A 16,686-nucleotide genomic window follows, 5' to 3' on the forward strand; every position below is an offset into this window, starting at 1 on the left:
AAACTGGCCAAAGTTTATGACAATGGCTTCTCAGTCACAATGTTTGGAATAAAAATAAAACTGAATTTGAGATGCAGCTGAACGTCCATCACTTTTTAAAAAACTTAAAAGTGGTAACGTACCATTCTGTTTCAGATAGGAATTCACATTTTGCTTGCCAACTATTCAAGCTAAACAAAAAATGCTTAAATATACTTCAAGGTTCTACTGCATTAAGTGTAAAATCTAGAAGGCCCTCCTAAAATATTAACACTTTGAACTGCAGTGCTACAAACAACTTAAAAGAGGTGTCCCAAAATGTAAACCATTGAGTGGCAACATCCTAGGATTTGTAGACTGTGCCTTGCAAATCAGTTGCCTCTGGATAAACAATTTCAATGACCGGTATTATTTTCAAAATTAGAGTCTTGACAAGGGTGGACAAAACCCCATCTGAATACCACATTTCAAACACCAAATTTTTAGCCAATGAATGAAGTTACACAGAAATCTTCCAACAATAAAATGGCCAATTCTGTGTAAGGTAGCCCTGGTCTAAAATTTTGAAACAGGATCCAAGCAAGCGTCTTCATAATTTGCACGCAGTTCCTCGTGCTGGCTTCCATCAAGATGGACTTGGTGTTTTGTAAACTGAAGTGCTCTAGTTGAATAACATGAGAGAAGTTTCCATTTAAAAAAAATCCTTGCATGTTTGTGCAGTTAAAGAAACCTACCCCTGCTTTTATTTAATTAAGAAAATAAACCCAAAAATGCTACATTGAGCAGGGATCTGGATCGGTACCTGTAAACATTGTTATTCCACTGCATCCATTACGGCAAAAGGAATTTACATGAAAAGAAGCCACTCCATTCAGTTCAGAACATCTGTGCTGGTTTTGAGCTGGTGGCCTCTGTCTACAGGTTTTTAAATTGGGAGAAAGGGCAGTAGGGAACAGAAAAGAATAGAAAAAGGGAGTGGGGAAGAGGTATTGGGAGATGAGGAAGAGATAAGCAGAGCTTAAAGCTGCACCACAGAGTTCAATCTTAGTTCCCAACTCTGCTGATCATAGTTCATTTCCACATTTATGGATTGAAAAATGAAAATACTCTTGATAAATCAAGATATAGTTCTATACATACTGACATCACTGATGTCATAGTGAAAAATGTTCAAACTTCCAGTGAAAGACTAAGCAAACCTGATACTTTCCTCAAGTTTACTGGTACTGCAACACCCACTGTTTCTGGGCCCCTCATTCATGTCACTCAGAGTGAAGGGTGGCATGCTGATGCAGAGCGTGTGTACTGATGAAACCATTGGTCTCGCTGGCAGACAGACTGCCAAAGTCAGACATAGAAACGGCCATTTTGGCACCGGTGATGTGATGTGTGTGATTTTCAAAGTCCACACCCAAATTATTTACAGAGACCTCATTCATAAAGGATTCAGGAACAGCAATGCCCATTTTCAATCTCTTTGCTGGTCTTTCTGACTCTTCACTGCACATGTTCATGGGATTTAGTTCCGAGTGATAAAATCCAGTCTCAAATAAATTAAAACAATCACTTTCCCCATTGCTGGGCAGGGTGAGTAACTCCTCCGTTACAACAGGCACATGATTTACTTGTCCACGGGGTGTGTTGCCCGGTGGAGGAAAGCTATCATCCAAACAATTCACATCAGTGGGACTGCAGACGGTCGCTACACTGTTGGTCAAAGCTAAAAAAAAAAGAAATAGAAAATGGTTCAAATAAGAGATCCTGTGAGGTGAAGCAAAGAGGACACAATCTGCCCCAAGCTAAAATGAAAGACATAAAGAGATATTCAATTCACCTGTCAAGTCACTGGCAGTGAAAGAGTTGAGAATGTTCAGCTGTTGATCAGGAATAGGCTCAGGTCTGTTAGAAGTTAAGGCTGAAGAATTTACTGTCCCACCAAGAGCTTCTGTTTCATCTACTAAACGATCCATATAGTCCCTGAAAAAAACACCCCAATTTAGCTTATGACTGCAATTCAGTTAAAAACAAAAGTCCCTGAAGTCAAGTCCACAATACTTACGTAACTCCAGGATGATGGTTATATCGTTTCTTTCCAAATCTTGTCTGTTGAGCAAAGTAATCATAACGTTCAGATTTCTTCCACATGTAGTAGAATGCTACACATTCAGCAACTGTTCTAGTTCTCACCTAACAAAAAAGTTGTATTTTAAAAAACAAATCAACAAACTCAACCCATTTTTATTAATTTTTTTTTTTTTTTAACACACAACTCAGTAACTTCAATCCATGGGTCTTATTTTCTGTCCTCCCAATTGTGAAGCTCTGAACATTAGTGAAATGTCTTCGCACTAATAATGAGGATAATTTCATAAGTCCAAGGTTTGCTCTTCTTGTCTAACTCACTATTTCTGGTGCTTAAAATAACTTCCAGTAAGCGACAGGACTTATTTATGGAAGGAATGGATAAGTTTCGTAATTCACTGCAAAACTTGTATGTTATTTAGATATAAAAGAGCAACTTCTTAAAAATGCTTTATCTATTCACTAAATTAAACACTTCATCTCATCTTTGAAAAACAGTGGATTTTCATACATCCAAACAAGCATGAAAATATTTAACATTATACTGGAAGGTCCAGCTAATGCAGTAAGAAAAGGAAATTTAAAAAATATAGCCTGAGAAGGAAGAAATAAAATGGTGTCTCTTCAAAGATAACATGATTGTGTACATATAAAAAATTCCAAAGAATCACCAAAAGCACTCCTGGAACTAATAAATTACAGTAAGGTTGCAGGATAGAAGATTAATATGCAAAAGTCAACTGCTTTCCTATATACCAATAATCAACTGATATTTGAAATTAAAAATTCTATATACAGGGCCTCCCTGATGGCGCAAGGGGTTGAGACACAACCTATGAGGCAGTCCGCAGCCACTGCAGCACGAGTTCTTTAAAAAAATAAAAATTCTATTTACATAAGCATCACAAAATAATGAAATACTTATAAATCTAACAAAATAGATGCAACTTCTATATGAGGAAAACTACAAAACCCTGATTAAAAAAATCAAAGATATTCCACATTTGTGGATAGGAAGACTCATTGTCAAGATGTCAGTTCTGACATTGTAGCTACTGTCAACGCCTTCTCTGATATTCCCAACTCTAGTATGAAGTAGCTAAAGTTAAAGAAAGCAAGTAAACACATTACTTGCCATAAGCAGTATAAAATTAAAAAATGAAAATAAAAAAAAAAAAGTTTTGAGAGTGCCCAGAAAATTGAGAAAGGAGGCTCAACCATGGGATTTTGAGAAACTTAGGAAATACCCAGGTGTTCCACACAATGCTCCCTTTAAGTCTTTTCTTTTTTTTTTTTTAAGATTTATTTTTATTTATTTATACAAGCACTGGGTACAGTCAGAAGCATGGGAGGGTGAGAGAATTCACCAGAGCAGGGAGCAGAGCAGGCAGAAGGACCGAAGTACACTGCTGAGGGGAGCAGCGGGCAGCAGGAGAGGTCTGCACGCCGTGTGGGACCCTCCTCTGGTAGCCGGGGAGCAGCCGGGGATCGAACCAGTGCTGAAGAGGCTGTGGGCAGCTTCGCAACCCAACGCTCAACCGCTGCACCACCGGGGAGGCCCTCCCTTTAAGTCTTTTCTTCAGGGAGTAGAAGAGGAAGAGCAAAGAGGCCGAGAGAACTAAACAGCAGCAGGAACTTGACAGGCAGAAGGAACCGAAAAAGAAAACCTGAAACTGACTCTGGAACTGAATGGTCCAATATGGAACTTGTGAAGGAGAAATTTTGGCAATGCAAAGGTAAGAAGATAAGAACAAAGTCAAGTCAGGCAAACAGAATCCAAAGTTGTACTGTCAGGAATTTAAAGGTGACTGAAGCCTCTGATGTGCTAGAGAGATGCTGGATGCCAGAGGTCCTTTTGGTGATGGATGTCCCCAAGAGAAGAAGCCACTGTTCAGGACGGACAGAAAAAGCTGGTACCTGTATTAAATAAATCAGATTTGGTACCAAAGGAGGATCTGGAGAACTGGCTAATATTTTAAAGAAGGAGGGCCCCCCCTGGTGGCGCAGCGCTTGAGCGCTGGGCTGCGAGGCTGCCCACAGCCTCTGCAGCGCCGGCGAGGGCCCCACCAAAAAGAAGGAATTTCCAACAGTGATGTTCAGAGCCTCAACAAATCTGAAGGACAAGAGGGAAGAAAATTAAGGAAAGAAAGAAAACAGCCTCATTCCCAAGTGACGTCTGTATTGGAAAAGAATGCCTTTGGAAGCTTCTTAGAAGTTGCATGGAAATGGCAAAGTCATTTGGGTTGGAGTAACTGGTTTCCCAAACGTGGAAAACAGCATAACCTATTGACATTTCTTAAAATAGAACAGATACTTACTGTCTGTGCATCCACAGGGTTTACAAATTACAATCATACACAGCCCAATATGTCTCCACTTAACTTGCTCTGAGGAAGTCCAGCAAGAACTGAAGTAGTAAAACCAGTACAGACTGCCAGTGCAACCCTGTTCCAGGCTGATGCTCAACATAAGGTATTGAAATTTACTGCTCTGGACTTTAAGAAATCTCCAGAATATTTTACTTTGCTTGCTCAAGAAATGAACTTCATCACAAAGGTGGAAGACCAAATGTAGAAGGTGACGCCTAACTGCTGTGGGTCAGAGTTGATAGGTGCCTCCTTAGTGACTGTTGCCATCCCCCTACATTCCTGGACTCCTCCTCACTTCAGTGAGAGCATTGTATAAAAGACACAGGGGTTTAATACTAACAAAAATGAAATAAAACAAAAAAAGACATGGGGCTTTGATTTGGAATAAGTGGGAAAAAATAATGCACACAACATACATTAGGGGCCCTCGGTTAGCCAACAGCATCCTTTTCTAGTCTTTGGATCTGACAAATGGAAAAACAGATGGAAAGTACATACCTGAAGAATTGCCAACACAGAAAGAGAGGAGGGAGTAGAAGTACGAATACATTGACAATAACCAGGAAAATGTTGAAGAAGCTGATAAAAAGAGCACAGACATGTCCCCTGCAGAAAAGGACTAGTTTAACCTAAAGAATCTCAAGCAGAGGAGCAGTCTGCAATATTCTGTCTAGGATAAAATGACGGAAGAGGAAAATGATACTTATAACTTCAGCACAGACCATGTAAAACAGAACCTTTTCCTTTCATAAGGAATTTTTGAAAGAAAAACATTTTGAGAAGACTGCTAAGCTGTTCCGTGTGTGTAAGATGTAGGACTTTACTACAATATGCCGTTAAATTGTGCAAATTTTGTAAGTAGGTATCATATGCCCATTAAAACCTATCAAACAAAAAAGATGTCAGTTCTTTCCAACTTGATCTATAGATTCAGTGCAATCCCAAGCAATCAAAATCCCAGCAAGAATCATAAATATTAACGAACTAATTATAAGTTTATCTGGAAAGGCAAAAAGATCCAAGATAGCCAATACAATATTGAGGGAGAGGAACAGAGTTAGAGGATTGACATGATCCAATTTCAAGACATAGTACAAACTACAGTAACCAGGAGACTGTGGTACTGGAGGGAAAAAACAGATAAAATGAACAGAATAGAAAGCTTAGAACAGACCCACATAAATACAGACAACTAATCCTTGACAAGGGAGCAAAGGCAATTCAATGAAGGAAGAATAGTTTTTTCAACAAATAATCTGGAAACTAGACACCAACATGTAAAAAAAGATTCTGGACACAGATTTTATGCTTCACAAAAACTCAAAATGAATTACAGACTTAAAAGTAAATGCAAATCAAAAAGTTCCTTGAAAATAACATGTGAGTAAATCCTAGATGACCTTGCAGATGGTAACACCTTTTTAGATAAACACTAAAACATAATTAATCTGTGACAGAAAAACTGGTATGTAAGACTTCATTAAAATTAAAACCTTTTATTCTGTAAAAGATACTTTTACAAGACAAACCACACAGTGGAAGAAAATATTTACAAAAAACATACTTGATAAAGGACTGCTATCCAAAATATATAAAAACTTGAAAACCACTCAAACAATGGGCTAAAGACCTTAATAAGACACTTCACCAAAGATTTATAGATGACAAACATTATACATCTTATGTTCTACATCTTATGTCATCAGGGAAATACAAATTTAAATGATGAGATACCATTATACACCCAATAGAGTAGCCAAAATCCAAAACACTGACACCAAATGCTGGCAAGGATATGGAGTAACAGGAACTCTCATTCACTGCTGGCAGGTATGCAAAATGGTACAAGCCATGCTAGAAGACAGTTTAGCATTTTCGAAAAAAACGAAACATACTCTTACATATCACCCAGAAATCACTCACTGGTATTTAGCCAAAGGAATTGAAAACTTGTCCATTAAAAAATATGCACGTGACTATTCAGAGCAGCTTTTCCTTTTCATTTTTTTATATTTTTATTTACATATTTTTTGTATCATTGCTCTTTTTTTGCACAATGTTTGATTTCTACTCTCAGGCACAGTCCCCATAAAATTAACACCACCAAGGCACCCATAAACTGTTACCATAGACTCTTTTGCTCTTTCCTCTCTCTTCCCCTCCTCTGCTGAATTTCTCCAATTTATAATTTGACTGCTAGTTTTGTCTGTTTTTTTTTTTCTTTCGATCTCTTGTATAGTTTTCCTATGTTCCTCCTATAAGTGAAACCATCTGACATTTTTCTTTTTCTTTCTGACGTATTTCCAGGAAGTATGGTCTCCATTTATCTCCTATTCAAGCATAGTTTTCCGCACTATCAATGCCCTCCACCAGATTGATGTACTTGTTACAACTGATGAATCTAACTGACACACCTTGTCGCTCAAAGTCCATCATTTCCATTAGAATTCACTCTCAGCATTGTACATTCTATGGGTTTTGACAAATGTATAATGACATATACCCACCATTATAGTATCATACAAAACAGTTTCACTGCTCTAAAAATCCTCTGTGCTCTACCTCTTCATCCCTTTCTCCCAGCTAATCCCTGGAGCCACTAGTCTTTTTACTGTCTCCACAGTTTTTCCTTTTCTGGAATGTCATATAGTGAAAATCTGACAGTATGTAACCTTTTCAGAGTGGCTTGATACAGTAATATGCACTTAAAGTTTCTCCGTGTCTTTCTGTGACTTAATAGCTTGCTTTTTCCTTTAAATCACCAAATAATAATCCATTGTATGGATGTGCCAGTTATTTTATTTATTTCTATCAAAAAAAAATCTCAACTGCTTCCAAGTTCTAACAAAAACTGCTATAAACATCCATGTGCCAGTTTCTCCATGGACAACTCCTTTGGGTAAATACCAATGAGTGTGACTATTGGCTAATACAGTAAAAGTATGCTTGATTTTCTAGGAAAACACCAAATATGCTTCCACAATGGCTATACCATTTTGCATTCCCAGCAGCAATGAATGAGAGTTCCCGTTGCTCCATATCCTCCTAAGGACTGGATGTTAGAATATTTTTAGCTGTTTTTTTTAGTAATTGATGTTTCTTCTTTTGCCAAATGCAGTTCTCACTACTGAAAAGAAACATTTTAAGGCCACAAATCTCTGAACAGCTTAGAAAGAAATGAAAGGCAAGGAAAGATATGAGCAAGATTTCCTGAAATATAGTGAATCCTTACTCTTCATACTTACTTCCTGTAAGTATGATATCTGCATATGTCAAACGATATATGACTATATCATGAGTTATCCCATCAGCAGGCTGGCATAGGGAGCAAGTCCCAATCATGTTTAGAGCAATATTAGAAATGCTAGAAGCAGGGCAAGTTGTTACTTTCTTTTTTACCCAATTAACTTATAAATTAGTGGCTTATATTCATTGTAACTACTAATCAATTTGTCCGAACTATGTTGCCTAGCTTACCTTATTCTTCTGTATGAGATGAAAATCCTTTCCAAAAAGCATAAGTGCATGTTCAAAGCTCCGGCATTCTTCTTCTGTCCATGCAGTCATTCCTTCTAAAGAAATTTAAAAAAAAAAATTCAGTGGCCTCAAAACGTTTATATGAATTACTGATTTATTTTGTTTGTTTTCCCTATAAAAGGTCATCATAAACATACATACACACAAAAGAATTCTGTATGTAGGAAATTTCAGTAAGAATTATCAAAAATATGCATATCCTAAATCTTACTGAAAAATCTAGAATACCAAAATATAGACACTAGTTTTCTTTTCTCCGAATGGGGGTGGGGGGGGTTAAATATAAATTTAATGTTTTTATTTTATAATTTATGTTCAATATTTTTCTGATTTTTTTTTTAAATAAAACAATGACCACGTTTTTTAATTAGAGAAAAAAGGTTATTTCTTTATGGGAGAAAATACTTGATTTTGGTCTTACAATAAAACCTAAGTTCCTTCGTTAGGAACTAACAAAACTTCCTGGAAGATGTTAACATTCAAATTTGCTTGGGGCAGAGGACACCTGAAGTACCTCAATCCATTTGACACTGAGGGTCAGATCCCCAAAGCCATTTCACAGTTCACCATAAAGGTGAAAAGTAATCCTAACTAAAGAAGAAACCAGCACTTAATTTTTTATAGTTTTGCAAGTTTAAAATAATTTTTCAAAGCAGCTTTTACAAGAAAACATTTCAACAGACTACTTCAATCTATAAGCCCCAGGCATTTATGTAATATGACTAACAACTATTTTACTCTACATATACTTAATGAAAGCCAACAGTGCATGCAATACATTTATATGATTTTAAAAAATGAAATGATTATTTTTCTTGACACATACAAAACCTAAGCATTGCAAAAATATTATCACATGATTACTAAAAATATACTTCTTGCAATAAATGCAATGGATTATACATTTCTTTTTTTTAATCTTTAATATCCTTTTTATTTCCTGTCTGATTTTTTTAAAAAAAGAAAAAAACAACTTTTTTTCCAATGAAATCATAAAATCATTCTTGTTAATTACTTTGGATATATTGTCATCTCTGGGGTCTGCTTTGTTCTGTAACTATTTCTTCAAGAAAGTGGAGGTGACTGGGGGGTAACTAATTTGTATTTGAACAATCTCTGGTACGTCTAAAAATAGAGGGCAAGAAAAGGAAAAAATTATTTGCTATGAATACACATCTTACAAAAATGCTATAGGATTACTTTGTCCTTTATGATACTTTGCTTATTCCGATCCCCAAATGACCATCCCCTATCACTTCCCTCTCTTGACCCTAAGTGTTTCTTACCTTGAGATGCCTTTCCATTGCAGCAATACCTTTCAATTGCTTCCTTTATATTGTGGTTACACTTCAGAAGTTCATATAATGCCTAAAAGAGAGGGAAAAATCTATTTCAAAAAAATCACTGATATTTCATGCTTAGTAACAGCATTTTAACAAAGAAATATGCTACTCTAAGAGTTCTGACAAACAGTTGAAATGCTCTCTAATTTCAGGAAAGTTGAGGGTATGTTTGCCCAGAAATTCAGTCTGGAACGTATCCTATGAGTTCATTCATTTTCACTCTACCTCTCAAAAGACGTCTACCAGGATTTTCCTTGACTTTTTATTTATTTACTGCCAGGCCTTCTGAGTTGGGGAATACTCTTATTTTAAAGGATTCTTTTTCTAGCTGGGAAATATTATTGCAATATTTTGTTAACATATACTCCTTGCCTTTCAGAGTTTTAATGAAAGGGGTATAGTAACAGACTTAGGATAGAACAGGTTCTTTAATGACTGGGGTTTATAATGGTCTCAGTTATGTTCTCAGTTAACTCCATCTACTATGAAAGATGTCTTTTTCTTTTAATTAGAATTTATCCCAACTAAATCTGTTTGGGATTATGAATACACTAAATAGCAAACAGAGCTTTGAGTTCATAAATAATAATCTACCTTCCCAAATAAGTTTCAAAAAAGGCAAGGACTATCAGTATCAGTAAACCTATTAATACATCAAGGGGTTAATAATCAACACATTAAAAGTAATCTCAACAGGGGGCCTCCCTGGTGGCACAAGGGGTTAAGCACCGTACTATGAAGCAATCCGCAGCTTCTGCAGCACGATTTCAATCCCTGGCCAGCCAGGGAGCATCCCACATGGCGCAGCAGACCTTTCCTGTCTCACCCACTACTCCCCTCAGCAGTGTACTTCGGTTGATCTGCCTGTTCTGTTCCCCACTCTGTCTCTGGTGAATCCTGTCACCCCCCACATCTCTGGCCCATACCCCAGCTCTTGTATGCATAAATAAATAAATCTTTAAAAAAATAATAATAATCTCAACAGTTGTTTAAAAAAATCTGATAATCAGTATCCATTTCTAACCCTAAAAAGACAAAAACTACAATAGTTATACTAGATATTGCTTTATTATAATAAAGATAGCTTATATCTAACCAAGGGCTGGAATTCTTTTTTTTTTTTTAAGATTTATTTATTTATGCATACAAGAACTGGGGTACAGGCCAGAGGTGTGGGTGGTGAGAGGATTCATCAGAGACAGAGTGGGGAACAGAACAGGCAGATCGACTGAAATACACTGCTGAGGGGAACAGCGGGCGAGTCAGGAGAGTTCTGCTGCGTCATGTGGGCAGCTCCCTGGCTGGGTATCAAACTCGTGCTGCAGTGGCTGTGGACAGCTTCATAGGCTATGTCTTAACCCCTTGCGTCACCAGGTAGACCCTGTAATTATTCTTTTTTTTTTTTTAAAGATTTATTTATTTATACAAGCACTGGGTACAGTCAGAGGCAAGGGAGGGTGAAAAAATTCATCAAAGCCAGAGCGGAGAGCAGAACAGGCAGGGTGATGAAGTACACTGCTGAGGGGAGCAGCGGGTGGCAGGAGAGGTCTGCACGCCACGTGGGACCCTCGCCCGGCGGCAGGGTATCAAACCGGCGCTGTAGAGGCTTCCGGCAGCTTCGCAACCCAGCACTCAACCGCTGCGCCACCGGGGAGGCCCAACCCTGTAATTATTCTTAATGTAAAAACCTTAGAGATGTTTTACCTTCAAGCAAGTGAAGCCTAAAAGCACTTATTAGTATCAAATGTCTCTTGAGAGTTATGGCTAACACAGTAAGACATATAGCAGGAATAAGAGATACAGTAATGGTAAGGAAAGGGAAAAGGTATAATTATTAACTTCATGATTAGAAAACCTAAGAGAAATAACTAAAAAAATCATTAAAGTTTCAATAACTTAAAAAAAAATTGACATTTCTCTAAATCAACATGTTGAATAACAGAGATCCTATTTACAATAGCATTAGTACATATACACATATAAAAGATAACAAGAAATAAAATTTGTGGGCCTCCCTGGTGGCTCAAGGCATTAAGACGCAACCTATGGGGCCTCCCCTCATGGTGCAGCGGCTGAGCACTGGGCTGTGAAGCCGCCTGCAGCCTCTGCAGCGCCGGTTCGATCCCCGGCCCCTGGCAAGGGTCCCACATGGCGCACAGACCTCTCCTGCAGTGCCCACTGCTCCCCTCAAAGGTGTATTTCATCAGTCTGCCTGCTCTGTTCCCCACTCTGACTCACCCTCCCGCAATTCTGACTGTACCCAATGCTTGTATAAATAAATAAATCTTTAAAAAAAAAAAAAAAAAGATGCAGGGCCTCCCCGGTGGCACAGCGGTTGAGCGCTGGGTTGCGAAGCTACCCACAGCCTCTGCGGCGCCGGTTCGATCCCCGGCTGCTCCCCGGCCACCGGAGGAGGATCCCACATGGCGCGCAGACCTCTCCTGCCGCCCCCTGCTCCCCTCAGCAGTGTACTTCGGTCCTTCTGCCTGCTCTGCTCCCCGCTCTGGCTCTGGTGAATTCTCTCGCCCTCCCGCGCTTCTGACTGTACCCAGTGCTTCTGACTGTACCCAGTGCATGTATAAACAAACAAACAAACAAATAAAACAAACAAACAAAAAATCCTCTATAAAAAAAAAAATTAAAAAAAAAAAAAAAAGATGCAACCTATGAAGCTATCTGCAGCATGAGCTCGATCCCTGCCCAGGGAGCCACCACATGGCGCAGCAGACCTCTCCTGACTCGCCCGCTGCCCCTCTCAGCAGTGTATTATTTCAGTCGATCTGCCTATTCTGTTCCCCACTCTGTCTCTGATGAATCCTCTCACCCCCCCACACCTCTGGCCTGTACCCCAGTTTTTGTATGCATAAAATAAATCTTTAAAAAAGAAAAAAAAGAAGTAAAATTTGTTAGGTGCATATGCTGTTAAAAAATTTTCAATAATTTTTACAAAAGTAAAAAAAAGTGGACACTCACATCATATTCTAGGAGTGGGAGATTTAATGTTTAAAGGTATTATTTCTTCCAAAATTAACTTATAATTTTTAACAGGAATATCCATAGAAAAACTAGACAGAATTTCTTTCTGGCAGCTAACAAAGTTATTTTGAAGTTCAGTATGACTTCTCTATGTCACTAGGGAACTCAAGTTTGAGTCCACCTATCTCTCAGTACTCAGTAGTCAGGATCACCTAGGCTAACGATACATAGTGAAAAGATACGAGGGGGCAAAATGACGTCAGGGGGCAAAACTAGGGATATTCAAAACACTCTTCACAGTTATTATTTCCAGTCCCATCCCACACACAATCAGGAGAGTGTTCTGCATTACAGGAATGGAGGGCTTAACAAATTCTCATAAAATAATTTATACAACTTTAATAGACATTACACCTTTTAACCACTTCCTAAACGAAGCTCAGGAATTATAAAAAAGATACTTCTATTGTAAAATCTAAAAATTCAACCACACAGAATGTTTAAGTGATATTACAACTACAGGATGGAATATAGTCAGTAAGAATGAGGTATTAAAAAAATCTAATGGCAAAGAAAAATAAGACTAAATGATTAAAATGATACAAAGTGGAATCTAAAGTAAAATATGTATAGAAAAAAGATCAGAAGAAAATATATGAAAAAACATAAAGTGGTCACTGTTAAATCTTAGGAATTATTTTAGTATTTCCCAAGGTTTGAAAATCTATCAGAAAAAGAGACATCCAAAAAATACTTGAATATAAGAAGATACTAGTAGTTAGCTGCTATTTCAACTTAAGTTTAAATATACCTGTTCATTGTCCCTTGTGTGAGTTCCTGCAGAAATCCTATCCATTATTTTTGCATTTCCAGTTCTTAATGAGGTCTCAACAAGGTACTCCTTAACTTTGCTTTCTAAAACCACACCAGGACGCCAGAGTAATTGGTCTTCATTTTCATACACTGATAAAGAAAATCCCATTAGCACATTAAAAATAATATAAACACTCAAAGATGTATATAAACTGTTCTTCTTCCTTGATAGGTACACACAACTGGAACAAGTAACTTACTTTGAGGATATCAAAAATGTAATTGCCTGGAAAATTGAGCCTTTCATTAGAAGTTTAAAAAAAATTTTTAACTTTATTAAGGGCCAAATGCCCCAGTCTAGAGCAGGTAACTTTATTGGTAGTATTGCAGTAAAATCTACTGTAAAAAGTCAGAATGGCATCTTACGATCTTCTAATGAGAGGGTAAAAATAACCTGTGTAAAATCTTTAATAACCTCATTGGAGTTTTCTCTTGAACTCCCTAAATGGTACCATGGAATGTCTAGAGGATAAAAACTGTCAACAAAAATAAAAATAGAATAGTGAAAAAGCTAAGGCATTTTTTTTATTGATACCCCCAAAGGTTATTTTTTATTTAAAACAGGAAGCAAGATAATCAAAACTGGAAATGAGAAACATAAATAAATTTTCCATTATTGCTTAAAAAGACTAATAAATTGATAAGCAAAATGTCACTAAAACAAGGGGCATACATTAACACACATGCTGTTGCTGTGCACAAAGATTCTACTATACAATAAAATAATATATATTGTCCAAGTATTTATCTTACTGCTTCAAATGGAATCTATTGCAAGTACATAATAAATATAGGTAATAAAAATTAATTGAAAGCTCGCTAGGCATCAGAGACTATGGTGCTTTATTTTCACAACAGAATTAAGGCCGGAATTATCATTCCCAGGGATCAGGAAAGGTATGCCTGTGAAGCAGTCAGAGTCAATTCTGAGTAAGTTTCTAAAACCAGTTACTTTACTCTTTGGTCAAAACTGAAATAGATTTAAAAAAAGTCTGGCTTTACCCTTCAAAAGATAGAGAAGATAAAATATCCCTCCTGAATGTATAAAACAGAGAGAACATTACCTATGTTATGTTTGGCTACAAAAGTATGTATGACATCTGCATGTGAAGGAAGAGAGGCTAGGACATCAGAGGGTGATCAACTACCATTTGCTTCCCTGGGATAACTGTCTCACATTGCTTTGAAAGCTGTTTAGGAAAACTGTGTTGATAGGGGCTGGCAAAGCTAATGAACCCAAGGCAGCCAATTTTCACATCCTTTAAATGAGGGATAACCTGATAAGTGTTGGGTCACTGTGCTGCTTTCGCCCTAATGACTTCACAGGGATGAATCAACTCTTCAGTGAAAGGTTAAAAATCGATGTGTCAAACCTACTTGGTTCCCAAATTCAGCTAGGAAGGTAAAACCGCATTTTAATTTCCCACCACTTTACCCCCTCCATATTTTCAGAACCAATCATAGCTGGAATCTACCAAAAATGTGATTGAAAACTGATTTACTATAGCATAAAAAAAGCAGATGTCATATATTCTACCACCTACTCTTTCAGGGTTAGGGCAGAAGAACTTCTTTCTCCTCAAAAGTTTTCTTTCCAAGAGAACTATATTCCTAACATTCTCATTATTTAAAGTGATAGAATTCTACCCACTTCTACTAGAGCAGGATGTTGTCCAAACAGCTGCACCTGAAGAGGCTCTCCACTACTTCAACAGATAAACACCTAGCATACTACCTAAGAAACATGGGACAATTTTCCTAAGTCATGCCTAAATGTTTTGAATCTGGAATCTTCCCTGACTCCAAAACTATCTTTACACTACCAAGGTTGGTAAATAATCAGATATTTAAACATATATATTAAGGGATATTTGGGTATTATCAAATATTATCAAAATATTATCAAAATCAAAACCCCTCCATACCTTTCTCATTACCATCGTATTCTCCAAGATAAGGGGGAATCTCTGCCTGATACTGCAAACCAATCATTATTTCCTACAGGAAAATTTAGAAGTTAAAACAAATTAGTATAAAAATTAATATAAGAAGAGTTCCAAAACTCATTAATCAGGTTCAAGTCAAAAGAAATTCATCTTGCAACAACAAAATTATCCTAAATTAATTCAGAAATGCCTTGAAAAGCTATTTCAGTCCACATAGTCTACTAAGTGATGATGGTAAATCAACTTACCTTCCTTAAATCTTCAGGTGAGTTACCACTGTCTGTTTCAACATCTTCAACTTCTGATTCCTTATCCCCATCACATGTAGTATTTGCTTAAAAGAGGAAAATCAACAAAAGGTTGAAATACTGCCTACTTTTTTGCAGTATTTAGAACAGTGGTTGGCACATGATAGTTTATAAAAAAGTATTGAATAAATGAGATCAGCACAAATATATGAAACCTCTTATACAACTATCACATTTTAACATTAGTCATAACAAGACATTAAAAACACTAAACAAGTATATAGTATTATAATTACTTGGTATATAGTCAAAATTTGGGGAAACAAAAAGAAAACCAATGGAGTCACCTTAAAAAAAATGCAAAACACTGGAGTTCTGATTACACTAATCCAGAATGAGATACACAAAAACCTGGACATTGGGTCCATCAAAATGATGTTTTTGAACACACATTTTGTTTATTTGAACTTGCTAACTAAACTGTTCTACAATAAAAATATCTAAGAAATAAACAAGGTTGCACATAAGAAAGTACTTCAAGTACTTTTTAAATATTACTGATATACATTAAGGGATATACCAAGAACTAAAAGGAAAGGATTATTCCGTATATCACTAAAATTAAAAAAATACTTTTTGAGTAACTGATAGTTTTCAAAACAAGAACAACAAGGGCTAGCTAACAGACATCTAAAAAATGCCTATAGAATTTCATGGATGAACTAAGACTGGTTACCATAGTAGCAGATGAATCTTGGGAAAGAAAACAAAACCAAAATGGAACAACTGGTTTACTTTTAAGACAGCATTATCAGTTTACCTCTAATCCCAAAAAAGTAATAATTTTATTCAGATAAAAATTGCACTTTATTTCAGTTAAGACAGAATATTCTGACATAAACTACTAAGATAAAATGTATACAAAGTTAGAGTATCAAAGCTGCTATCAATCCATCATTGATTAGGTTTCTTACATCGTAAAGGCCTAGGGAAGAAATCAGAAGTTTCATGGGAAGTCACAGATGGTGTCAGATCATCTGCAGAAGACTGAGTTTCTTCATCATCACCAGATAATAGATCTTTTGCTATTTCTTCCTGTAAGAATCGGAGTATAGTGTAGGAGTTTAGAAATGGTTACCTCTCATCCATTTAAAAAAGTTGTAACATTCTTTATAAACATATTATATGAGGATGTAATTAAAAACTGGTTGAAATCACCTTAGTTTTGAGAAATTTTATAACGTATTTCATGTACATATTTAATAACATTTAATAACAATATAATATTTAATAATAATGTTATTTTACACCCATAATTTAATAAACAATTTGC

The 16,686-nt window shown here is 36.6% G+C and overlaps 1 protein-coding gene across 1 annotated transcript in view; it reads right to left on the minus strand.

Moving 5' to 3' along the window:
* Window positions 1–1,241: 1,241 nt before the first annotated feature.
* The window catches only part of MIER3 (MIER family member 3), a gene marked incomplete at both ends in the record, with an annotated part of 29,157 nt that continues 13,712 nt past the window's right edge, over window positions 1,242–16,686 (minus strand). Inside the window, 9 exons of the mRNA XM_084233469.1 lie at window positions 1,242–1,699; window positions 1,814–1,956; window positions 2,039–2,166; window positions 7,908–8,002; window positions 9,254–9,335; window positions 13,098–13,249; window positions 15,085–15,157; window positions 15,354–15,439; window positions 16,328–16,448. Of these exons, the coding sequence (XP_084089595.1) occupies window positions 1,242–1,699; window positions 1,814–1,956; window positions 2,039–2,166; window positions 7,908–8,002; window positions 9,254–9,335; window positions 13,098–13,249; window positions 15,085–15,157; window positions 15,354–15,439; window positions 16,328–16,448 (1,338 nt within the window). The remainder of the gene's footprint in view (window positions 1,700–1,813; window positions 1,957–2,038; window positions 2,167–7,907; window positions 8,003–9,253; window positions 9,336–13,097; window positions 13,250–15,084; window positions 15,158–15,353; window positions 15,440–16,327; window positions 16,449–16,686) is intronic.

Source organism: Talpa europaea, assembly GCF_964194135.1.
Source record: "Talpa europaea genome assembly, chromosome: 5".
Lineage (NCBI taxonomy): Eukaryota > Metazoa > Chordata > Mammalia > Eulipotyphla > Talpidae > Talpa > Talpa europaea.